General features: G+C 33.7%; 1 protein-coding gene across 1 annotated transcript; it reads left to right on the top strand.

The window, feature by feature from the left end:
* The first annotated feature begins 388 nt into the window (after positions 1–388).
* On the top strand, positions 389–3,429 carry LOC149550091 (serine/threonine-protein kinase PBL27-like). The gene has a single exon (XM_089793233.1). The coding sequence runs from the start codon at positions 1,288–1,290 to the stop codon at positions 3,142–3,144; it is 1,857 nt and encodes a 618-aa protein (XP_089649359.1). The 5' UTR covers positions 389–1,287; the 3' UTR covers positions 3,145–3,429.
* The last annotated feature ends 22,987 nt before the right edge of the window (positions 3,430–26,416 follow it).

Here is a 26,416-nt window from a genome sequence, read left to right on the forward strand (position 1 = left end):
TTATACAAACAACTAGGAAAAGTTTCAAATCATTCTTAATTTTGGCAAGTTGTCTCTTAATAAATAAGGTTTCAAGTCCACATCAGTATGGTTTTTGCCAAAGTGTCTAAAACATAAATCATCCAATTCACTTCAACAAACATACATGGTTTAGTAGTCAATCAGAGCAATTTCATCGTGTACCCTGACGAAATTGGAGAATGAAAATAGATTGAGAAACAACTTATTGAATGGTAGGGTCATTTCTTTCACTCATAAATTCTAACATCCCTACTATCTCTAAGGGTCGCTTCTTTAGCATACAATGACCAGGTGGTTAAGAAGCATACGTTTACCCTGTTGACCAAGGAATAGAGTCCAAATAAAAAGTGAAACCAATAATTGTACAAAAAGAATATATACCCATAGAGTGAAACCAATAACCATACAAAAAGAATATAGATACATACTTGTATAAGTGACTTAACATCATATCATTAATTACTTTTTTACAACAAAGACACATTTCAAATATAAATAGTCAATAATTGTACTAACACCTATTGATATAATGTTAAATCAATAAGTATCTAACAAATGATTTCCTCCATTTAAAAGGTCCCAAATCCTTCAAATTGTGAATAAAGAAATAGCACTGAAGACTGATACAAAGCCTTTACAAAAAGATAAAATATGTGCACATCTTTTACCCTGATCCCAAATGATCCCTACTTGATTAGGGTCATTCGGAGAACGAGTCGCACGTCTTCCTTCCTACAACTTGCAACCCAAGCACCCAAACATTGTGCTTACCAAATTCAAACACTGCAATATTTTTCATCTTGCTGTGGCTTTTCGTCCAAGCTTTAGCTTCTTTATTTGTCATCTTGAACATAAACAGAGCTTGAATTCACCCTCCAGCACAACGTGAGCTGGGCTTGTTTAATTCAGAAAAAATCATTCAGACTTGAGGGAACTCGGGCTTGTCCAATTCAGAAAAAAACATCTGTTCTTGAGGGAATTCGAGCTTGTTCAATTCAGAAAAAAACATGTGTTCTTGAGGGAATTCGGGCTTGTTCAATTCAGAAAAAAACATTTGTTCTTGACGAAATTCGGGCTTGTTCAATTCAGAAAAAAAAATCATTCTTGAGGGAATTCGGGCTTGTTCAATTCGGGAAAAAAAGTCATTCTTGAGGGAATTCGGGCTTGTTTAATTCGGTAAAAAAAAGTCATTCTTGAGGGAATTCATTGATAGAACAGTGAGAACACCAGAAAATTGCAGGTACCTGGGATGCAAAGACTAGAAGAATGAAATTGATGGTGTGGATCTGGCTGTTATTTTTTGTAGCATTGAGAATTCCAGAGACGGAGAGCATTGCATGCCCATACGATTTCACAGTGGCTTCCACCATGATCCCGCCTTCCTGCCACCAAAACAGCACCGTTCAACTCACCGCCCAAGGAAACTGCTGCTGGTACGCCTTTGCTTCCTATGTATTCGCAATCTCCCGCCATGCCAATCAGACAGGGGAAGTCCTCCTGGACGACGCGGGTTCGAGTCGCTGCACTGACGAATTCGTGCACTACGTCCACCGCAAAGGACTGGTGAGCTCCACCTTCTTCAGCAACTCCTCCGCCTGTCAGATCGATCCCCTGACCTTCACAGCGAACGCGGGGCCATGCCGCTACGCCAAAATATCCCAAATTTGGAGCACAGTCGACCTCAGCAGCGCTTCCACGGCCTGCAACGGCCCCAATCTGAGCACCTCCAACGCCTGCGACAAATGTCAAAGCGAGGTCATAAATGCGGCGATGGAGTTCCTGAATGTGACGAATTCGAAAGAGTTCGTCCCCTGCGGGATGGCCGTAACAGTAGGGCTATGGGGGCCAAACCCTAAAGAAACCCTATTTAATTCCTTCGTTCTCTGCGTCACGCAGGTCCTGCAGAATGTCGGAACCCTAGGCACCGCAAATCTCATCCCTTCACCTCCCCCGCCGCCGACGATTTCCGCCATGAACAGAAACCCCAGCGGGGGAGGATCGAACAGGTCGCGAGTTCGAATCGGCGTAAGCGCAGGGGTCGCATCAGCGGGTGCAATTACAGTAATCCTCCTCATCACGATCTTCATCACAAAAGTGAACAAAAACCGACTCTCAGAGAACGAATCGACGGCTGGAACCACAGCAGAATCGAAAAGCCCTCTTCCGACCGAGGGTTTGTACGTATTTACAAAGCGCGAGGTTCGGCAGGCGACGGCGGGATTCGAACCGGGGCGTCTCATAGGCCAAGGGGGGTCCGCAAAAGTATACCTGGGCAAGCTTCCGAGCGGCAAAACGGTCGCCATTAAAAGGATCGTGAAGCTTCAGAAGCGCGCGGATTTCTACCACGAAGTCCAGCTTCTCTCCCGCCTCCGCCATCCCAATCTCACAGCTCTTCTCGGCTACTGCAACCACAGAAACGACCACATTCTCGTCTACGAATACATGGCCGGCGGGGACCTAAGCGACCTCCTCTACCGCCCCCGCCACGGTCACATGCTCCCATGGAACCACCGCTTACGCATCGCCCTCGACTGCGCCAAGGGGCTAGCCCACCTCCACCTCAATTCCGACGGCCCCGTCATCCACCGTGACGTCAAGCCGCGGAATATTCTGTTAAATTCGACGGGCCAAGCCAAGCTAGCGGACTTCGGCATCTCGAAGCTCATCGCCGGAGAATGTACACACGTCACGACGGAAGTGAAGGGGACGACGGGGTATTTGGACCCGGAATATTTTTCCGTCGGGCAGCTGACCGAGGCAAGTGACGTGTACAGCTTTGGCGTCGTTCTATTGGAGCTCATTTCCGGGCAGAAGGCCATCGTCAGCACGCAGACGGGTGGCGCAGAGTCGATCGTTTACGCGACACACGTGTTCAATTGCAGAGCTGACAGGGACATTAGAGATCTGGTGGACCCCAGGATTGGGGATGCTGACGTAGAGGCTTACGTGGAGTCTATTGAGATTGTGTTGAGAATTGCTAGCTTGTGTGTGAGGCCGTATAGGTCTGAGCGGCCTTCCATGGTGGAGGTCTTGCATGGGCTGACTGACGCGTGGAACGAGGCCAATGACGTGGACATTGGGTTATCGAAGGGTGACATTCAGAAGGAAGCTTTTGAATTGTGATCTTCAGATTTGATTGTTATTATGTGTGGAAATTTATTTTAAAAGGTGTCAAAATATTTAGTTTTTGATTTGTCTCTTAATCAGGTTTAAATATTAACAGCCAAGAATTTATTATTATCTAAAATTGTGTATCACATGACTCTGGCCTTGAAAAGAACCCCCCAGGGAAGTCTTTCACAGTGAGCGTCTGCTCATGAAAAGAATATTACAGTTGTCCTTTCCTAACGTGGCAATTTTTTTTTTGTTAAATGGAATGATAACATTCTAACTTTTTGGTGGAATACATTCTAATTTTATGTTGGACCTTGTCAATCAATATGGTTTTGTGAAAATAGTTTATTGCTTGTAATTGTATCTTGGAGTGCAATGGGTAGTTCGAAGATATGTTGATGAAGACATTAGAAAATGTAATTTGTTTTCTATTGATGTGTTCTTTCGATTATAATTTTAATGACTTACCGAGTTAATGGGATTTCAACTTTTCGTGCTTTCAATATATTATGTTTATTTAGAATTTCAATTATTATGTTTTGATTGATTTAGTGAGACAAGCTACATTTAGAATTTGAATTAGTTTGTGATAAGCTACCATACATTTTATTTTTCAGGGTACACGTGAAAGAGATTATGTTCAACTATAAGACATTTTAGTCTTTCATTTGATGACTTTTTTCTCGTGTTTTTCGACACATAGAAATCAAAATTAAATGTACACTGATAGCTAAATTGTTATTAATTTCTAAAAAATAATGTTAAAAACCTATCCAATAAAATGTAGCTAGTTATATATACTAATGAGAAGAGATTTGAATGCAAAATATAATCTAACCATTAAAAAAAAGGGTATTTATATGAAAACAATATCACAACTCCCAAGCGATGAGTAAGAAATTTTTATTTTAAACAACATTGGAAAGAAAATTGGACTAAACATTTTCATCTTTATGAGGGAAAAAGACTTAGAAGCAAAACGTAACTATCTACTTGTTATAGGAAAGCTACCTATCGACATGTGATCTCCAATTGTTTTTAGACCTCAACTCCTATAATTGATGTTTGTTTCGTGTGTCATCTTTTGTATCCTATGTGACATTGTAACGTAAACACATTGTATTATTATTAAAAACAAGTTCTCAACTTTCAATAAGCTATTCGCTTTTATGGCACTATCTACGCAACAACTTATTTGCACCTTAGTAAAAAACATATTACTAACAAACAATACTATGTTAGTATATATGTTAAAGTTAATTGTCTACGCATCAACTTATTTGCACCATAGTAAAAAAATATATTGCTAACAAACAATGTGTGTGTGTGTGTGTAATGTCAACCCCTAGTTTACCATTCATATTTTATTGTTGAATTCTTTTAGGTTAGCTTTATGGTTATGTTTTATGATTAGCAGTACTTGGTTACCTTATTTGATTGGATGTTATTTCATACTTAGTTGATATATTTGATGAGTTACTTGATACTCAGTTATTTCATGTGTTCATGATTGGTCTTTGGATGATGATATATGTATGTTTATATAGTGATTTTAGTCATTTCATGATGATAGTTAGATGGATGATTTATATGTGATTTCTATGGTTACTTACCCCATCCTTGCAATGTATGGTGCACTTGTATGTTTTAATTTATGTTTGACATTTCTGATGTGGTTGAGGGACGAAGTAGTAGTCACCTGCTAGTCAGGATCTACACGATGCACCACTCCCCACCATTGCTTGTTTAGTTTAGATTTATATGTATATGTACATATTCATCTTTTATGTAGATTGAAGGTATCGAGCATCGACTTCCTTGAATTGCTAGGATGAGTGTGCCCTATCACAGTATCTCAATGATAAAGAGGGGAGATACTTCTTGAGTCCAAATACTAACCCTAAGCCAATTGTCCTAGAAAGTAGGACAAGTATCTGAGTTATTTACCATTCCGAATTTGTCAAGTGACGTAAATTCGTGATTTTTGACCCTTGAGTTTGATTTAGTACCTTGTCTTTCAGATATGTTTTCTTATTCAGATTTGTGGATCTATTGTGATTTTCAGTTATAATTAAATCAAATAAAAAGAATATTAAACGATTTAATTTAACAAAAAATAAATAAAGAAAAATTAATTTTTAATTATATTTAATTAATTGAGAAATTAATTAAATAAAAGAATTAAATTTAAAAGATTTAATTAAAGTTCCAAATTTGATGTGTTTATATTTATTTAATTTAACAATAATTAATTTAGAAGTTTCATTTTTATAATAAACTCTAAATATTATTATTATTTAAATTAATAAATATAATATTAAATATGTCTTCCTATTTAATAAAAGAAAATGAGCATAATTTAAATAAACTTTATTATAATTAAAATGCAAAAAGTTGCATGAAATTAAAATTATAAAGAAAAGGGGTTTGCATGTTTGCAAAACCAAAATCCTAAAGGGACAAAGCTCTTTATTAAAAAATTAGAGCTCATTTCTCAACACACAGGTTTGGAGGAGCAAATTTTCGAGAAAGAGAATTTTCGAAAAGATGGGAATTTATTGCAAACTGTGAGCATTCGACTAGTTAGCATCAGATTGAAGTAGGATATTGTTGAGTTTTGTGCAATAATTTCCTCTCTGAAATCTCTCTATCTTCTTTGTGTTTGTATGGATTTGTTTTCATAATTTAGTTTGGATTGAAACCATTGTGTTAAAATTTACTGTTCTTTGAAAATGTTTATGAATGAATTTAAGATTTGAAACCCTTGTGTTAAAATTTATTGTTCTTTGAAAATGTTTGTGTACAAATTTAAGATTGGAAACCCTTGTTTGAGAAAATTGGTGATTCGTAATTGGATTGATTAGATTCAAGATGGGGTTTGGAAAAGAATACATGTACTTTAATTTAACAAATTTGATTATTTGTATTTGTTTTCCTATTAGATCTATACTGATATATTTGTTATATATATAGTATACGAAATTTTTTTGGGGTGGGGGAATAATAAAATATATATGTATTAAAAAGGGGAAATCGGGAGTCATAACCTCCCCTATCTCCATGTTGCATCGCAGCTTGGCTGTGAAGGCAACCAACCCTGCTGATAGCGGTCGTAATTGCTACAACAGTTGAGGTTGCCTAAGCAATTGGAGCTACTGTACGCAACAAGGCCATCGGCCTTTAAACAAATGTAAGACGTGATTTTTTTAAAATATTTTTAAATAAATTTTTTATTAAGTAAAATTTTTAATATATAGTTTTATTAAATTAGTTTATTTAATATGTAATGTTATTATTAATTATTAATTATTATTATTATTATATATATAAAATCAATAAACGACAAAAGCCTTAATTTTATTTATTAATATAAGTTTTTTACATATCCACCGTTCAAACGGGCACTGGTAGGAAAGAACGGTGAAGAAAACCTCTAGTCTTGCCCGGGACAATGTCCTTTATTTTACATGTTTCTTAGGGGCATACCCCAACAATTACATCATGCTTTAATCCTTCTCAGGTTATTGACCCTTTTACAATTATCAATTTAAACCATTTATCATGCAATTTACAAATTTGGTAGTTTCCAAGGGATTTCATGGCCTGTTGTTATAAAAGGGCGAGTACCAAGAGGATTATCTTCGACAATTGTTGCTTGACTTGCTTTTTACCTGTTTATTTCAACACAAAACCAAACAAGAGATACTTCCAAAGAGAGAGGATTAGTATTGTTAGTACTCAATATAATGTTTTGGTTAATTCCTCATGATAATATCACAATCATTCGATTTTGGGACATTTTATATGTTTATTATTTTTGTATGAATTAATCTATTATCCAGGCTTCAGATTGAGATCCTTTAGATGTTATTGGATCAGAGAAAGAGGTACCAATTTATATTGGAAATTTGTAAATACTTCACATCCTATATTTAGTAGAACATCTATTTATCTTTGTTGACACTCATATATACATGCTTACTCATACTGACATATATATATATATCAATGCCCCACATATAATTACATATGTTCCTCTTTTATGGACTACAAAGTTATTACCAAATCCTTACCATTTTTTTATACATTGAAAACCCTACCCAGTAACGACTAAGTACTGAGAGAAGGGTTAGATGGTGATAACAAATAAAAAAAAGGAAGGGTTAGTATAATCTGAGAGTGAGTTTCCACAGACATAGCATTATGTCCGCATATAAACCTTCCTGCAATTACTAACAGCATGAAAGTAAAATAGGGAGTGAAAAAAAACCTTATGCAGAAAACAAGATGATTAGCAACTAGGTCATAATATGCCTCATTGGTTCAGATAAAGACATAATATTAGAGTCAATTTAAACATATTGTGTTATATTTATCCCATAAGATAGTTTTTCTATAATATGGAGCAGAGAAAGTTGCCACAAAAGAGAAAGTTTTCTATGAGTTGATCAGCTCCTGTATATACTATTAACTTGTACAGATTTATCCATATTCATATATTTAAACCCTATTTCTATTAGCCTTTATTCTACAGAGTTTCAAAGAGCTGTTACTTATGGAAAACCTACTGCATTTAATCAAAATTTGCTCTTATCTAACCTGTTCTGAGAGATTCAAATTGCGAGAGCAAACAGAATTACTTTGTTTCTATAGTTTTCTCTGTAAACACCATGATAACTTCTAAAATATCCATTGGATCCTCTGACTTGAAGTTGGGGGGAAACACATATGTTGTTCTGGCTTTACTAGATTTGTCCAAATTGGGAGTGCAAAAGGAGAGTAAAGGAAGATTATCAAAATCTGAACCCAGTTCTATATAAGCTCTGGTGGACATGAGATAATTAAGAAGTCATTCCTGGCTATTATCTTCAAGGATTCCTCTCCATCGCAACAAAAAGTGGATGCTTGCCTCCATGTTTGCCCACTCCTTGTTGAAGGTGGGAGGGTCGCGGAAAAGGATAACAGGGCGAGTCGGATGTAAAGTGGTATCAAGAATTCTTGGGGGTAGGGCCATGTAAAGTTCAGGGAGAGGAATTTGATTTTTGTTATCAATACTCATTATTGCCTCTTCCAACCCTATTAGCAATACAGGATTGAAAATATTGTAACAAAGATGAATAGTATCCCATTTATCAATTTTGGCCCTTATCATGCAGCCTATGAACGATCCTATAATATCATTGTTTGTTCTCCATGTATATTCATACCTAAAAATGCCTTCTCCAATTTCCCTACTAATTGCAACTCTTGTCATGTCATCAACTGGATTAAGGATCCGAGTCCATCGTTCTGGTGTTATATTCCCCCTGAAAGCCATAGTTCAGTTTTCATTTGCATGATACAAGCTGATGAACGCTTCCATTGTTTCAGATGAGGCGAGGTGTAGAAAAACAGGGAATGAAGATTCAACTAAGTATGGAGGGTCGATGGTTCTAGAGAATTTGAGGAGCTTCTAGAAGTTCTAGAAGGTTCCATTCAAGCTTCCTAAGAATTTGAATGCCTAGTTTTGCTCTTTTTAATAAGTTCCAAATGTTCAATGTTATTCGAAGGGTTAAAATCAAAAAACCTTATACAGAACTTTATTCTTGAATTTATTTGTTCTTTATATAATATGCCATCCCCTCCATTTAGAGTTATTATTTTAGTGAGTAAGGACTATTCTATGGTTTAAGTGTTTTAATGTAAAGGGCGTGAGGATCTATGTTCTCCAGACCAAATTTATATTTTCATATAGCCTACTATACATAAATATAATAATTTATCTATATATGATTACCTTATTTGAATCTATGCTTATATGTCCTGAAGTACATGGAATTTGAGTATTTCTTTTAGAATTCTTAAGACTATTAGTTTGTTAGTTTATTATTTGATTAAATAAATAGATGTCATTGCGATTCGCTCCTTCATTTGCCAACTTATCAGCCTCACAATTTCCTTCACAGTAGATATGTTGAATAATAACTTCTGCTATTTTGTCTAATTTTTTATTAACTTCTTCTAATTTAGAGTTGATTTTCCAATTCGGAGTAGATATTTTCCTTAGGGCATTTAGGATGATTTGTGAATATCCTTCAATTATTAATTTTTTAATTTTATGTTTATTACATTATGAAAGTCCTTCGTTTACTGCTTCTAGCTGTGCCAAGTTATTGGTTGTAATACCTAGGGATTTTGCTTTTTTGACAAGCCATTGTCCCAGGTGATCTCTTAGGATAAACCCTATTCCAGATACCCCGGGGTTACTGCGGGAGGCTCCATCAAAATTGAGCTTTTTCCACCCTTAAGGGGGCAGTTTCCATTTGCATTCTTTGCGTGCTAAGGTATTCTTAGAATTGTAATATAATGAAGGATTAATTAACTGAGGCCAGTGTTTTTTAATTTCTGCATCCCAAGTTGTAAAAGTGCCTTCCTGTTTAGGAGTAATTTCGAGGTAATTATTTAAGACTTGAGTTATGGCTATTTCCATTTTATTGACTAATTGAGAGATTGACATTTCAGTATTATTGAATATTCTTCTATTTCTCTCTTTCCATAATTCCCAAGTTACAATTACAGGAGTGACATTCCAAATTTTATCATAGATGTTTATCTCTCTTCTTTTAGGCCATCCATAGATATGATCCTTCCAAGTCTCGGGAAGGGGCGATGTCCAGCTGAGTTTTCTCTTGATCCTATGCCAACATTCATTGGAGAAGCTGCATTGGTAAAGTATATGATTAACTGTTTCATTGTTGTTATTGCATAGAGAACATCTAGAGGGACCTTGGAATCCCATTTTAATTATTCTATCAGCAGTGAGAATACGGTTTTGGAAAGTCACCCACAGGAAGATTCCTTCTTTGGGCAAAATGGCAGGATCCCAACAGAGATTCATAGGGATATTGATTTCCTCCCATCTTTGAGAGTTGAGGATCGCATTGTATCCTTCTTTAACTTTATATGTTCCATCATTAGATAGAGCCCATCTTAAGTTATCTTCTCTGTTAGTAAGATGGATTTTTCGGTCTTGGAGGATACTTTCTAGCTTGGATTGGTCAATTAAAGGTATGTTAGTGTTGGATAGGGGTTTCGATTTCCACGGAGTATACTCATTTGATGGATCATGCTCTACATAGTCTCTTACTTTTGTCCCCCATCTCTCTTTGAGGAGGTTTACAGTTTGATTGGAAATGTTATACGTTTCAAGATGAGAAAGCCCATTCCAGGAATCTTCCCAAAAGAGGGCTTTATTGCCATTTCCAATGTCCCAAGTTGCATGTTTTCAAATGATATGACGACATTTTGTCAGAAAATTCCAAAAAATAGATCCTCGAGGAGGATTTTTAATTATAAATAAGGAGGTTGGATCATTAGGATTTAGGTATTTATTGTATAGGATTCTGGACCATTTACTATCCTTGTCCTGAAACATGCGCCATGCCAATTTAGCCCCTAGTGCTTCGTTTTGCCATTCTAAGTTTTTTATACCTAATTCTCCCATCTTCTTTGGTCAACATATATTTTCCCATTTAATTAAGGTTGTTTTCTTTTTATTTTTTAGTCCCATTCCAAAAGAAGTTTCTAAGTTTGGTTTCAATTTTTTTGTTGGTATTTTTAGGGATTTGTAGAAAGGATAACTGATATGTTGGAAGTGCTGATAGGACTGCTTTAATTTTGGTAGTTCTGTCGACTTTTGTTAACCATCTCCCATTCCAATTGTCTGTGTGTTTGTTAATTTTCGAGAGGACATCTTGCCAACCCGGATTTTGTTTTTGTTCATCTCCTATGTATATCCCTAGGTATTTACATGGAAATTTTCCTTTTTTATACCCTAGTAAATTGCATATTTGATCTTCCTGATTATTTCCTGTGTTCAGAAAGAAAATTTTTGATTTTTTTGCATTAGTTTTTTGTCCTGATGCTTTGGTGTAATTATCTATGATGGTTTTGTAATTTCTTGCTTCACTGATAGTGCTAAGACCAGCCATAATAATATCGTCTGCAAATTGCTCATGAGTTGTGTTTTCAACATTTTCTGTTACTAGAATGCCTTGAATTTTGGATTGGATTTGAGCTTGTTTGATTGTTCTACCCAAGGTTTCAACCATTATTATGAAAAGAAAGGGTGAAATTGGGTCACCCTATTGTATGCCTCTTGAAGCACTAAAGAAACCTTCAGGGGTTCCATTGATGAGTGTTGAAAATTTTGGTGTAGCTATACATTGGTAGATGAGCTTTATCCATCTTTTTGAGAATCCAAATTTCTCCATAGTCTTACATAAGACTCTCCAATCTACTTTATCATATGCTTTTTGAATATCTAATTTGAGGAACATTCATGTTTCTTTGTTTGTCTATGCTGGGTGAATTGTTTCATGTATAATAGATATTCCATCAATTATGGATTTTCCAAGCATAAAGTCAGTTTTTTCTTCTGATATAATTTTAGATAAAAGGGTCTTGAGCCAGGCGACAAGGGCTTTTGATGGGATTTTGTATATAGTATTACAGAGAGCTATAGGTTTGTAGTCCCCAAGGGTTTCAATATTACTATTTTTTGGTATTAGTGTCAAGAAAGTATGATTAATTTCTTTGAGTATGTGTCCCCCATTTCTAGTAGCTTCTATGGCAGCCCATAGCTCTTCCTCGATAATATCCCAACATTTTTGATAAAAGAAGGCTTGGAAACCATCTGGGTTGGGGGATTTATCCGGGTTCATGCTGAAGAGGGCTGTCCTAATTTCCTCCAAAGTGAATGGTTTATTTAAAAATTTGTTGACATTATCTGAGATGATTTTGGGGATATTACTGAGCATTTCCTACTAGGCAGTAATGTGAGATGTTTCATAATTATTGAGATAGTCTTGAAAATACTTGATTATTTCCTCAAAGATCTTAGGAGGTTCCAAGGTTAGGTTTCCTTCAGAGTTTTTGATATGAGTTATGAGTCTAAGATTACGGTTATGGAGAGTACTATTATGAAAGTATTTTGTATTTCTGTCCCCTTCTTCTAGCCATTTTTCTCTTGATTTCTGGCGCCAGAAATTTTCTTTTTTTGCTAATATTTCTTCTTGTTTAATCATTAATTCTTTTTCTTTTATGTATTTGTCATTATCCATGCCTTCCCTAATTACTTCATTATTGAGTTTTTTTAGTTCTTCTTCTATTTCAAGTTTTGTTACGAATATATTTTTGAAGCGCTCTTTATTCCATTCTTTTATTTTATTTTTTAGGTTTTTCATTTTTGTTATCAAGTAGAACATTTTTGATCCTTGCGGCTTATCTGTTTTCCACCATTTCTTAATTTGAATCATAAATGTTGGATCTAGGAACCACATTTTTTCACATTTAAAGGCATTTCTTATTGGTTTGTTGGGTTCTAAGATATTAAGAGTAATAGGAAAATGATCAGATCTTGATATTGGGAGAATTTCTGACATAGTATCCATGCCAAAGCTGCTTAAATCTCCTTTAACTAGAAATCTATCTAATCTCTCTGCAATGTAATTGAAATCTTTTCTTCTGTTATTCCATGTGAATATTCCATTTTTTGTTGGTATATCTATCAGCATATTTTTTTCTGCCCAGCTTTTAAAGTCCCTATTTATCTGTGATAGCATTTGCTTTCCACCATACTTTTCTTCCTTTTCCATGATTGCATTGAAGTCTCTTCCTAGAAATATTATCATATCTGGATGATTAGAGAGAAAGCCACTGATCTCTTGCCATACTGTAACTTTGTCCCTAGAGGGAATGAGACCATAGATATTAATTAGTATAACTTTAACATTATTTTTGAGGCTTTTCACTCTGCTACTTATCTAGTTAGAATTTTTATTTATTATAGTGAGATTGACCTTCCGAGGATTCCAAATTATTCCTAGACCTCTTGATGCTCCCATAGATTCTTTGAAGTCTGATTGCCACTGTTTTAATCTTTTCCCCAGTTTAATGCTTTCTGCAATATCTAATTTAGTTTCCTGAATTATTATAATTTCTGACTCAAAAGCTATTAAATTTTGTTTTAATATCCTTTTTTTGCTAGGGGCATTTAGCCCTCTAGCATTCCAAGAAGTGATATTCATTGCTCATTGGGAAGGCTCTTCTCCTTACCTGCATTTAATAAATCATTGATTTTTTTCTGTTCTCTAGCTTGTTCTGCTACTTCTCTTAATTCTTTAAGAGACTTTCTCCCCCTTCTGCTTTTAATTTTGCCACATTTAGGGTGTTTACGGCCTTCTTCATTGGTAGCTATTCCCAGAATCTTTGAGTTGATCTATTTTTTTTCATCTTCATTACTTTCTGGTTCATCCATTAGTAGATCATTAATGAGAAAATCAGTTAAATCATCCTCCTTTGTTTCAATGTTCCAATATCCTTCTTCTATTTCTTCTTTTCCTGCCAGAATAGGAGTATGATAGGTTTCCATATTATCCATTCCCACCTTCACTGGTGTATTGGGTTTAAGTCGCTTTTTTATTTCATTTACATCTCTTTCTGATAGGCCTGCTTCTTTTAAAATCTCAGTTATTTCAGGTACTTGCATTGTTGTTTGCATTTCAATGCCCGTTGTCCGACTTTTCCCCAATTCTTCAAATATATCTGAGCCATCCATTGGAGTTTACCAAAATTTATAACTCTTTTTCTTCTTCTTTTTGCGAATTGTTATGCTATTCCATTATTCATCATCCGCTGCTAGGATTTTAGCCGAATTCTGAATAGGGGTGTCTGTACTTTTTAGAGATTCTATGTGTTCTTCTATTTCTGCTTGCATGTCCTCAATATCCAATGGTTCTTGACTATCCTCTTTTTGATTTAGGGTTTTTTAATTATGAGTATCCTCCCCAGTTGTTCAATGTTCTTTGTGCATTTGTTCTAAGATGACTAACAAGTCTTCAATATTGCTTTGAGTGATTGCAATTTCATAATTTAGTGCCTTGAGTTTATTCTTATTAGTCTCCAATTCCTCAACATTATTTATGCATTTAGTACATTGATTTATAGATGGTAAAATATCTCGATCTTTTGCCTCGTGTTCTTCAAGATTGTCATTAGTTATCCCTTCCTGAGAGTCCCTTGGCTCCTCTATGCAATGTTCTTCTATTTTTGATTTTTTATATAATTTCTCATCTGTTGCTTCATTATTAGATCATTTTCTCTGATTGACGAAGCTGAGCATGTCTTTAATGTTTGTAGCTTTAAATCCAACTTCGGTGCTAAGAATGATTATGCCAGAACATTCTCCCTTGTAGGTTAAAAATTCTAGGTTATAAATTGATCTGTTTGTTATTAATTTTTTATTAATGGGTTCTATTGGTTTACAATCTGATTCTATCAAGAATTTGATGGTTCTTTCTTTGTAATAATCAGATTCTATACCAATTAACTTACCTACAAAATTTCCAATTCATGTTAGGGTTTTAAAATGTTTAATTTTCGAAGGGAAATTTTTACATTTCAACCAGTAGGCAATTTTGTTAGGTTCACTTTCAAACCAATTAGGTTCCTATAGTAAAAATTTAACTAAAAATCCTTTATAAAAGCAATTTGCCATTTTGGCTAATAAATTCCTAGTTCGCATTGATTTACAGAGAATAAATAATGAGCTTTTTGCAAAGAAACTTATACTTACCTAGCTTGACAGTATTTTTCAATTCTCCTTTTTAGATTTGGGATATATTTGCTAGGTCCATTCCATACTACGTAAATCCCCCTTTCTTTGCATTCTTTCCAGCGTTCTTCTGTGCACATGTCACTAATAATCAGTGTATCAGCAAAGCTATTATCTGAAAACTATTTTTCCTCTGTGTTAGTTTGTTTCGAAGATTCCATATTCCTCTTATGTGGAGGGATATACGATTTTTTGTTCGTCAAGGGTTCATGATCCATTTTTTCCTTCAAAATTTGTCGCGGCCCTATTACCGTACGGTTAGCTTCAAATATATAAAGTGATGGTGATATTGTATTACCCTCCTTCTTTTGCTTTTTACATTCTGTGTCGTCTCCATTTTGTCTGTTTTGGATCTCAAATCTTAGGTCTTTTTTATGATTTCGCCAAGTTTGCTTTTTTTGCATCGTCTAGTGGTTCTGGCATTGTTTTGATATCTTCTTCTTTCTTTGAAAAATTTGCCATCCTTCCTCTGTCTTCAATGGATATTCTTTTTCTTTGTTTAAGATCTCAAGCCTTCTATTTTCATATGCTTCCACAATCTCCTTGAAAGAGTTAATTTGACGAGCCTTATTGTCTAATAAAATTTCAAATTGGTTGGATTTATTTATGCGATTCCCACTAACTCTTGTTTCCTCGTGCCCTCGCGAATTTTTGTGATTAATATGAGTAGTGTTTACCTAGTGTCTATGGTTTTCTACTCTGTTGTTAGGGTTTTTATTATTTGCGACTACCAATTGTTGTCCTGTATTTTATGTTTTGTACTGCTGTTTCGAATTCACAGGATTTAATTTGATTTGATATCTCTGCTTTTTTGCCAAATTCACATTTTGCTCTTTTCCTGCCATTTTTTGTTAATTATTTCTTTGGAATTATTATTATTATATTATTAAATTAATAATTATTTTTATTAATAAATATATTAATATTATTTTATTAATAATTTTATTATTATTATTATTTAACAATTACTATTTAATTTTTTCAAATAATATTTATTAAAAGAATTAATTTTATAGTTATCATTAAGTTGTATTATTATTTTTTTAAATGAAGAGATTATTTTAATGAAGCTTGTATTTTATTAAGCGATAGTTCAATTTTATATTTAAAATATAGAGTTTTATATTTAAATGACTTTTAATGATTTGTTGAGTCTTTTGATATTCTTGTGAACTCAAAAAAACTTAGCAAATATAACACTTTGAAAGGACAAAAACTGGAACCATGTTCATAAATTGAACCTTTGTGATTTCAAAACCAAACTATTTATTAAACTACTTTTAGTGTGATGCATGGGTTATCTTTTTACTGGGGTTTAGGTTTGACTTAGTACGTTGACTAGTTAGGATGTTTACCAGAGGCTTGGGGAGTTTTTCTATGTGATGATGTTATGTATGTTTTGGTCACAATCTTTTATACCCGGCCAATGTGATGTATTCACATATTTCTATGATGAGTATTGATTAATTGCTTGTTATTGCTTTCTAGTTGTTTGTTTAGGATTGAGGTGAATGGTGTGATTTTCTCAGTGTAACCTTTGAGTTTCGATGAGTTATCTTTTGATGCTTTCCAATTGCTTGTATAGAATTGACGTGATTATTGTGGCTTTCTTGCTATAACCTAGGAGTTTTCGATCAGTTATCTTTTGGTGCTTTCGAGTTGATTTTTTAGGATTGAGATGAATATTGTGATGTCTTTAGGTGAGTTCCAGTTGCTTGTAAAGGACTGAGGTGAAAATTAAGATTTTATGAGTTGTACTTTTCATGAGCTTAGCGTAGGTAATCTATGTGTATGTTGGGAGGTGGCTTGCAATGGAGGTTAGAGCCCTAAAGAGGTTGGTTGGGTAACCAATTATAAGACATTTTAATAAATGATAGCATTTCATTAAATGGGTTTAAAATGAATTAATAAGACTCAGTGTTTTTCCTCGCCCATGCCTTGAGTGCTAGTTCATGCTAGGATGAGAGTAGAGATGATGCTTGGTTGTGACCTTGCTCTGTTAGTATGCCTTGTCTATACGAAAGGATATTGATACCACATAGAGACAGGGGTCAGAGTCTAAAGAGGCTGCCAGAATAACCTTAGAGTTGGATCATACAATGACACTTGCTCACTTACGTGGTAGATTTCCTACGTGTTTTGTTTTCTCTGGGTTTAGATGTTATTTGTGTCATGGTACCTTTGAGATAGATTGCTATCAAGATTTCCTTGACCTAGGTGCTAGTTACATAACTTGTTGATTGATATCTATATGGGACTTGAGATTATCTCCTTAGCATAGTGGGAAAAGGCCATTTAGGTTTCATGACGTCAGGTGGTAGTGTTTCTTATACCATTGAGCTTTGATAGTTGGATGTTGTTGCTGGATGCAATTGTATAGTTGTTCCTTTCATTATGATCTTGTGCTTTTGATAGATGGTAATATTATGTTGTATTGTATTTGATTATCAGAGATCTTATGAGATGATGTATTTTGTTCATGATGTTTATTCTTTGAGCTTTTCATACCCTATGACTTGTAGAGTGGATGACTATGCATTTTGGTTATGCCATGTGGCATCTTATGTAATTGTATATTATTTAAATGGATTCATACTTGTGATTATTCTATGATGTGGATTTGTTAGGTATCTGATTTAGTATTAATAAAACTTATATATGTGATTCAACGTCATGAAACCCTTAAGAGATGTAATTTGTTTTATGGATGGTTGTGTGTATGTGAGTTATTGCTTCCACTATGTTATCTCTTGTTGTTTAATCTTTTCCAAAAAGAATGTTTGGCAAGCTTAGTGAAACTTTAGGTTAATTTCTTTTGGGCTCCCTAGCGGGGCATTACTATTTGTGTGTGTGTACACACACACACACACATTTATTTCTATTAGTCTCTTTTGTTTATATAGTGTGTCTTATATATATATATATATATATATATATATATATATATATATATATATATATATATATATATATATATATATATATATATATATTGTTAGAGTAATGATTTGTTCTAACTTATTAATTAAATCACTTTGATTTAATTAATTAAGTTGCTTATTACTCTAGTTTGCTTAAGCTATCTTGTAGGTGCATATAATTAATATTCTATTAATTATATTGTGCAACCCTAGCTTTTTTAGGCTTTAGTTTCCCTTTTTGGGTTTCGTGATTCCTTTATAAAGATTCACCTCTTTGTATTTTAAACATTCACTTATTGGATTATATGAGATATTGCTCTTTGCATGTCCATAAGATGGATCTGGCTTTTTGGCCTCCTTGATTTTTCCTTGCCTCTGTTCTTTGCTTCATCCATGTGACAGGTTTATGCATGCAGGTGTTCTTGGGAGATTAGTTTTTCACCTAATCTAACATATATGACACACTATATAAACACACACACACACACACACACATCTATTTAAATCCTTTTTTTTTATGTTTATATAGTTAGTCCTTATTGTTGAAGTTTTGGTTTGCGCTATTTATAGATTTTCACAATTATAATTTAAATATATTTCAATGTATACTTCCATTACATGCACATTCACACACACACACACACACACACACACACACACACACACACACACACACACACACACACATTATTAGTATGTCTTATTTCTTTCTTTTATATATATAATTGTTCTCCTTTTCCCATATTTTTCTAATTGTTGGACTTGAAACTTTTTTTGATTGTTGTGCACCCACCCCCATTCCTTTCTCCTTTTATCCACACTGGGTTTGCAATCTTACCATGTTTTCTCTTTAGCTCTCTCATCCTAGTGATAGATCACAAAGTGTGATTCAAAAACTTGATGCAAAATTGGAACATAATCTACCTAGAAAATATAGCAAATAATTCCAATGGATTGTGAAAAACTACTATGTACAATGTAAAACTAATAAGAAATAATAAATGCATATTAGTCACATATTTTTTTAAAGTGATAAAATGTCATTAGATTATGAATATAACATTTTTAAATTTCTAAATATATTCTTTTAATTAAGTAATTATTCGTCAATGATTTAATAGTTGTAACCATATTCCTTTTTTATTATATTTTATCTTCTAAAATCTTAATATATTCCTTTAATTAAGTAATTATTCATCAATGATTTAATAGTTGTAACCATATTCTTTTTTTATTATATTTTATCTTATAAAATCTTTTTTTTTTTTTGGGTAATAATCATTGCATACTTTTTTTATAAGTTTGTGATCCCATAAAACTACAAATGTCACTAATGATTTTTGTACAAATTTCTATTGTTTTGTTTTAAAATTAATTTTCAAACATTAATTTTTTTTTTGTTATTAACTAATCCTATGAAGGTTTAATTAATTTTCCAATTGAAAAATAGCAAAAATAGTTTATATCAAAAGTTTCCCAAAGTTCCTTGTTTCTAGAAGGTGTGTAGAACTCTAGAAGCAATTGTTCTTGATCATTCTCCCTCCAACATAACCAGTCGACATAGTGATGTTTTGTAGCATTCAAGAAAAAGATTGGATTACACTCTACACCGTTATTCAACTTCTTGGTTGAGATAGGTCTGCTCATTGCCCATGTTCAATTCTAGTAAATAAAATATATTTTCTCAGAAGTGAGAAATCTTATTAAACAAGCTATGAAATTTACTCACTCTGGAGGTGGGAAGTCATTTTAATTCCATTCATGTAACATTTAGCATCAGCTTAGTGAATCTATTGGCTCGGAATATGGCGAAGTATAGAGTCATTCAAAGAAAAAAGAAAAAACGTATGTAAGATGCAACATCAAACTTGTTGGCTTTCTCTGCTAGTATTTGACATTTTAATTGAGATTTGGGTCTGGACTAGGTTGTTATGGTATGTGTCGAGAAAAATGAGCTTTTTTATCTACTAGATTTTGAGATTTGAGTGCATCAGCAATTACTACAAATGAAAAAATGATTAAAAAAACTTTGCTTCTTATAGTAAATTATAAAATCTACTATTTTTCTTGTTTCATTGGATTATCATTGATAATTTGTTCCCACAGGACTTTTATTATTTGGGAAGATGGGTGGAGATCACATGACCCTTTCAAAGAACAAAGTTAGCATGGGTTAATGGCACTTCCATAAACGCATCGCAGGTCATCCAAGCGACACATAAAATGCAAAAGAAGCCAATTTTACTTTTTCCATTGAATGACTTATGTAAAGAATGTGAGGTAAAGGAGAAGGAGAGAATGTTGAAGTGGGTTTGGGCGAAATTGTAGAGAAGCAGATTAAATCTATGGGAGTTGGCAAAAATGTCTGCTTTAGGTCTCAATGGAGTGCAAAGATTGTGAGAGTGAGAATTTGCATGAGGGATGTTAGCAATAATTTCCAAAACATCTATGGTGGTCATTATCATATGCCTCGTTGTCTGATGGTATGCTTATTCTCGAGAATCCTCTTCTACTTCTTGATACCTCTTCTTGGTGCTTTGAGAAGAGTCTAGAATGTCAATTTTTGTTATTTATTGTGTTAGAAAATTAATTTTGACCTTGACAAAAAATGATACTAACCAATATAAAATTAGATATTATTGAACAAAACTATATTTAAAAATTAAAACATTTGGGTAAGTGCACCAAGATGGTGTACAAAAAGGGGATATAAGTAGACACATTTTTTTGGAATTGGGTAAACCTGAGCTTAGACAAGACGTTTGAGGATCATTCACTAAAAATCATAAAATGTGTAAGACATATAAATTATAGTACATTGGATCTACTTTTTAAACTACTATAGTTTTTTCAAAATGGATAAGATTAGGTAGGTCAAACCCTATGCACACGATAAATTTTTTTTAGAAAACATAACATAATTATTTTCGTGTGCAACATATTTAAGATATGGTTATATTTAGTATTTTATAAATCCATTTTGTAGGATGATAGTTAAGAGTGATATCTAGAAGTTATGTATTTTTTATAATTTTTTGATGAGTTTTTTATTTTTTATGAATTATTTAATTGATTATATCCTTAAATCTCGATACATGTTTTTGTGTTGAGCATAACTTGCATCAAATTAATCATATATATGTATGTATGTATGTATGTATGCCCATATATATATGTATGTATATATATACACATATATATGTATGTATATATATACATACATATATACATACATACATACACACACACACACACACACACACACACACACACATACATACACATATATATATATACATACATACACACACACACACACACACACACACACACACACACACACACACACACACACACACACATGTATGTATGTATGTATGTAAAGTGTATAGAATCAAGTGTAGAACAATAATTTGTAATTTATTTTGAATTTGATTAATTATATATCAAAAATTATTTTAAAAAAGGTAGGCATATGTCTGTGAGGACTATCAAGATATTGGTAAAAATAATTAAAATTTACAATGTCAATGTTGTCCAAAAATAGAAAACAATATATGGTTAGAAAGCTAAGAAGACGTGTAAGATTATGGTGGTGATTTTAGAGATACCCACTTCACCATTAGCAAACTTGATCAAGGCAAAGACGAGAATTCATCTAAGAAGATGAAAAAATGTCTAAAGGGAAAATAAAATGGAGGGAAAATAGTCTCATAAGGCTTTGGGTAATTTCCCTTTGCTATTACCAAGACATAACTTGATCGAGTTATGAAAATAAAAAATTACATTCAAAACCCAATCGAGTTTTGAAAAACTAAAAGTAGGCTTTAATTTGGAGGCCATAACTTTCACATACAAAGTTTGATTGACTCCATTCAAAATGTGTTGGAAAGCAATTGAATATATCTACAACATGATGTAGATGAACCAATCCTATAACATAAATTTTTGTTTAACTATAAGATATTGGAATCTTTCATTTGATGACTTTTTCTCTTGTTTTTCGGCACATGGAAATCAGAATAAATGTACACATTGATAGCTAAATTGTTATTAATTTTTTTAAAAATAATGTAAAAAAACTATCAAATAAAATGTAGCTAGTTTTAGATTACGATAAAAACAGGTTCTAAAGGGACCCAAAACCCTTAATAGCAAAACAGAAGATAGACAAATAAGCAAAACTAGATTTTACAAGGACCTAAAATCTACAGTATCAAAGTAGCTAAACCAAGTTTTACAAGGACCTGAAACCACAAAATAGGACTAGAAAACAAAACTAGCTTTATAAGGACCTGGAACCTAGAGTTTGAACAAACGGTAGAAACAACCAACTACAAAAAATCCTAAACAGGGACCAGAGACCAAAAACACCACCAAAAACTATTGTAATTCCTTGATCATTTTCACCACCTCCTTGCTGGCCTCTGCAATATTCTGAATAATGTCAGCAAAAGAAAGCCCAGTTCCCCCAGTAGCCTTGGCTACCTTCTTCCTTGAACTCTGTCTGGTTCTTTTACTTGGCTCGCTAGGAGATATAATTTTCTCATTATTTCTCTTCTCTAAACTGGAAGCAACTACACAAAGGCTTGAAGTGACCTATTCCATCTTGTTACCACTCTATTTGATCAAAAGACAGCTCATGTCCATACTCCTTTAACTTTTCCAAGATATTGCTAACCTAAACTTCCATCTGAATGATCTTAGCCCTATCAATATCCTGGTCCTATTGCATTTTTCTAATTCTTTTCTTTAGAGTCATTAATTTATTGTACATCCAAGAATTACCTTAGAGAGAGGAATCAACCTTGACCTTAGCTGTGTGAGGGAAAGAAAGTGTAACACCCACACCAGTTGGTTCATCCTTCTCTTTCCCCATATCTTTGTACATATTTTCCTTCTCCTTCCCCGTATCTTCCTTTGTCTTTTCCTCTCCAACATTTTGGGGTTGATCGCTCTAGTTTTCATCCTATTTTCCAGTATTTTTTGACCCTTTATTTTTATCAAGGCTATCCTCAACCTCGACCCTTCCAGTTTTACCTTTGCTTCTAGAGTGCCCATTTGTAGTCTTCTCTGTCTCTATATCATCATTTTTATCTAAATTTTGAGATTTTGTTATTTCCTCTACATATTTCTTAGGGGTGTCCTACTTCTAACTCTTCTTTTTCACACTTACCCCATCATCTCCCTTACTCCTCCTTGAATATGTCTCACTAGCAAACCCTTTCCTTTTCTCAGAGTGCGGGGAAGAAATAATGACCTTACTCTTACAATAATTTTCAATTAACAAGATTAATCCTTCATGTAAAACCAGACAAGACCATTTTTTCCTATGGGCTTGAAGGCTTTGAAGTAAAGAAAACCTCAAATAAAATGAGAAAGAGATCATATCCTTATATCGGAAATGATTCAAGGAAATAAAATGAAATTCGTGAGCTCTTTTTTCCCTACCATCAAGGAAAAATTACTCATGGATGCAAGAGAGGATGTCCCTCCAAATGACTTTTATCTAGTTCAACTCATAAAAATCAGCATGTTTTTCCAATTTTTCTCCTCCTCTTCAGTCTTTAAAAATTTCTTGATGGCCACATTTGAAATGCGAGTTTCCTTACTGAACTTGATTCCTTCCTTAGGAAGCCCTGTGACTTTAGCAATGAAATCTTTAGTCAGATGCACCATTACACCATGCATGTTAACCTTTTCATCAATCCAATTTTTAAAAAAGGCTTCCATGATATGATGTTTGAAACCATGAGGGCGCTCTAGGTAAGTTATAACATTACCCTTCTCCAGAATTTTCCAAACATTGGCTTTGGCTTTCCACACTTTGCAGTTCTTTGGTTCTTATTTTCTTGGTTCCTCGCCCATTTCTAGAAATTGTGTATCATTGTAAAAAGCCAAAGTATAGCAGACTCGAAGAAATAATGAGATGAGAAAAGTCGAGACACCCATAAAAGTGGCCAAAGATATCACTAAAACACTTACGTGCCAAGCACAGGTGATACTCAATTTTTGGTACTTCCTTGGGAATATAAAACTGTCCTTCATACTCCCACCGTGTTTTATCATTAAATTGCCAATCTTAGGCAATCTTACCTTCCTTTGTGTGAGTTCTATCATAATTAATAATAGCTTTTAAATCCACACTCCTACTTAAGTCATCATGCCACCTCAGTTTTCTTTCCTGTAGGATAGCCTGTTTGGCAATCCAGTTAGCCACAACATTTCCTTCTCGGTAAATGTGAGTAAAAAAGACTTTTTCAAATTTACCCATTAAGGTTTTAATTTCCTTTACACTATCTTCAATAGGCCAAGTTGTTGAGCTTTCACCATTCAGCATGTTTATGATATTCAAAGAGTCACCTTTCATCCAGAGGTATTGTTAACTAGTTTCCGTAACCAGCCTCATTATATAAAGAGCTACAATAGCCTTAGCTTTATGACTATTTGAAGTACCAATAGGAATAGTAATAGCATCTATAATATTAGAAGAATGATTCCTCAAAACCCCTCTGCATCCTGCTTTGCGAGGATTTTTTTTGGCTACACCATCAAAATTCCCTTTGATCCATCCTATAGGAGGAGCCTTCCATCTAATATTCAATCTTAAAGTTTCTTTCTTCATTTTAGAAACTATAGAATGCATTGGATTATCAATTTGGAAATCTTCATTGCATATTCTTTGGAAATTGAAGTTTTCCTTTATTGCTCTAACAATATTTTGGCCAAGCATCCACTCAGGCATTTCTTTATTTCTAAAGATTTTTTTGTTTCTTTCTTTCCATATTCCCCACCAAAGATGGGACATAGTAATATTCCACAGAAAACAAACATTACTATCCTTAGATGGGTGGTTCCAACTCTGAAAATAATGTTCAGTATTGTTATGATGGACCCAAGCAATATTCCAGAAGTTGAGAAAAGTACTCCAAACTTTTTGACTATAGGTACAATTTAGAAACAAGTGGTCTCTATCTTTATAACCTTCTTTACATAGACTGCACCAATTTACCACATTGATGCCTCTCTTTTTCAAATTACCCTAAGTTAGAATTTTATTCTGAAGTAATATACAATAAAAGATATTAATTTTTGGAATAAGACATTTTATCCATGCTCTAGTCCATAGAGGTTGGGCACCTTTCTCCTCAAATTTAAAAATAGATGAAACTTTGAAACAACCACTTACATCAACACTCCATATCATTTTATCTTCCTTATGGGGATACAAACGAAAGGCATTCAACATAATCTAGATATTATGAAAATCCTGGTTAATATCAATAAGGCTGACCCAGCTACTATTAAACCAATAATGTCCCACAAGGCTACCATATAATTGCTTACATTTATCAATCTATGTCCTATCCTCAAAATCCTCAATCAGAGGATGGTCCAAGATCCAAGCATAAAATGTAGCTAGTTATACTAATGAGAAGAGAGCTTAATAAAAATTAAATCTAACCATTAAAAAAAAGTATATTTATAAAAACAATATCACAAGTCCGAAGCAATGAGTAAGAAATTTTTATTTTAAACAATATTGGAAAGAAAATTGGACTAAACATTTTCATCTTTATGAGGGAATAATACTTAGAAGAAAAATGTGATTATCTACTTGTTATAGGAAAGTTATCAACACTTGATCTCCAATTGTTTTTAAACTTCAACTCCTATAAGTGATGTTTGTTCCAAGTATGTCATCTTGTGTATCTCATGTGGCATTGTAACTTATTATTATTAAAAACAAGTTCTCAATTTTTAATAAGTTATTCGCTTGTATGGCACTATCTACATAAAAAATTATTTGCATCTTAGTAAAAAACATATTAATAACTAACAATACTATGTTAGCATATATGTTAGCAAATTGTCTATGCATCAACTTATTTTCACCTTAATAAAAAACATACATGCTATCATACTATTGTTTGTTAATAATATGTGTTTTACTAAGGTGCAAATAAGTTTATTTTTTATTAAGTAAAATAGGTTTTTTACAGGGGTTCCTAAAACCCACTAGTTAACAACAAAATAGTACTAAATGTTCAAGTCTAGCATCAAAGCAATAGAAAAAATAATAGGCCATACCCGACCATCAGAAGTAGACAAAATATAGATAGCCAAAAGCTAGGGAAAGATTAAAAACTAGGAGAACTGATCAGGGCACAACCAACTCCACATTCTTGAACTCTAGCTCTCCCATGGCCTCTACCTTGTTAGTCTTCAATTGACTATATCCAGAGAAACCTCCTCTTCCCTCTTCCTCTTTTTTGGTCTCCTTTTGGTTAGGCTCTCAACCTACAAAGAATCATCATCTTCAACTGCCTTGGTTTACTCTTTGTCCTTTTTCTCCTTCCCCTTTTTATTATCCTTCATCATTGAGTGTAGTTGAATGATATTATCATTAAGTCCTTTTATAATTTTGAGGCTATGGTTAGTTGAGCTATGGAGAGAACTCTCCATCCTTTCCACTCTTTTTCAATCTTAGACACCCAAGTATCCAACTAGCTAATTTTGACATTCCCGTCCCACCCTTCCAACCTATCTTGCCCTTAGATCCTAAACTGAATCTCTTCAATTTAATGGAAAATCCATTTAATGGGCTAGAAATTGTCCACCAAACTATTGCAGGCATTGTTAAATAGGTTCATCCCCATTTCCCTCATGTTGTCGCTTAGGATCACCAAAGTCAGGTCTATGAGCT

This window comes from Cupressus sempervirens, chromosome 7 (assembly GCF_028749045.1).
Source record: "Cupressus sempervirens isolate cs-2001-9-10 chromosome 7, ASM2874904v1, whole genome shotgun sequence".
NCBI lineage: Eukaryota > Viridiplantae > Streptophyta > Pinopsida > Cupressales > Cupressaceae > Cupressus > Cupressus sempervirens.

Excerpts from the sequence above, each read along its gene's own strand:
- LOC149550091 (XM_089793233.1), top strand. The coding sequence starts at position 1,288 with ATGAAATTGATGGTGTGGATCTGGCTGTTATTTTTTGTAGCATTGAGA.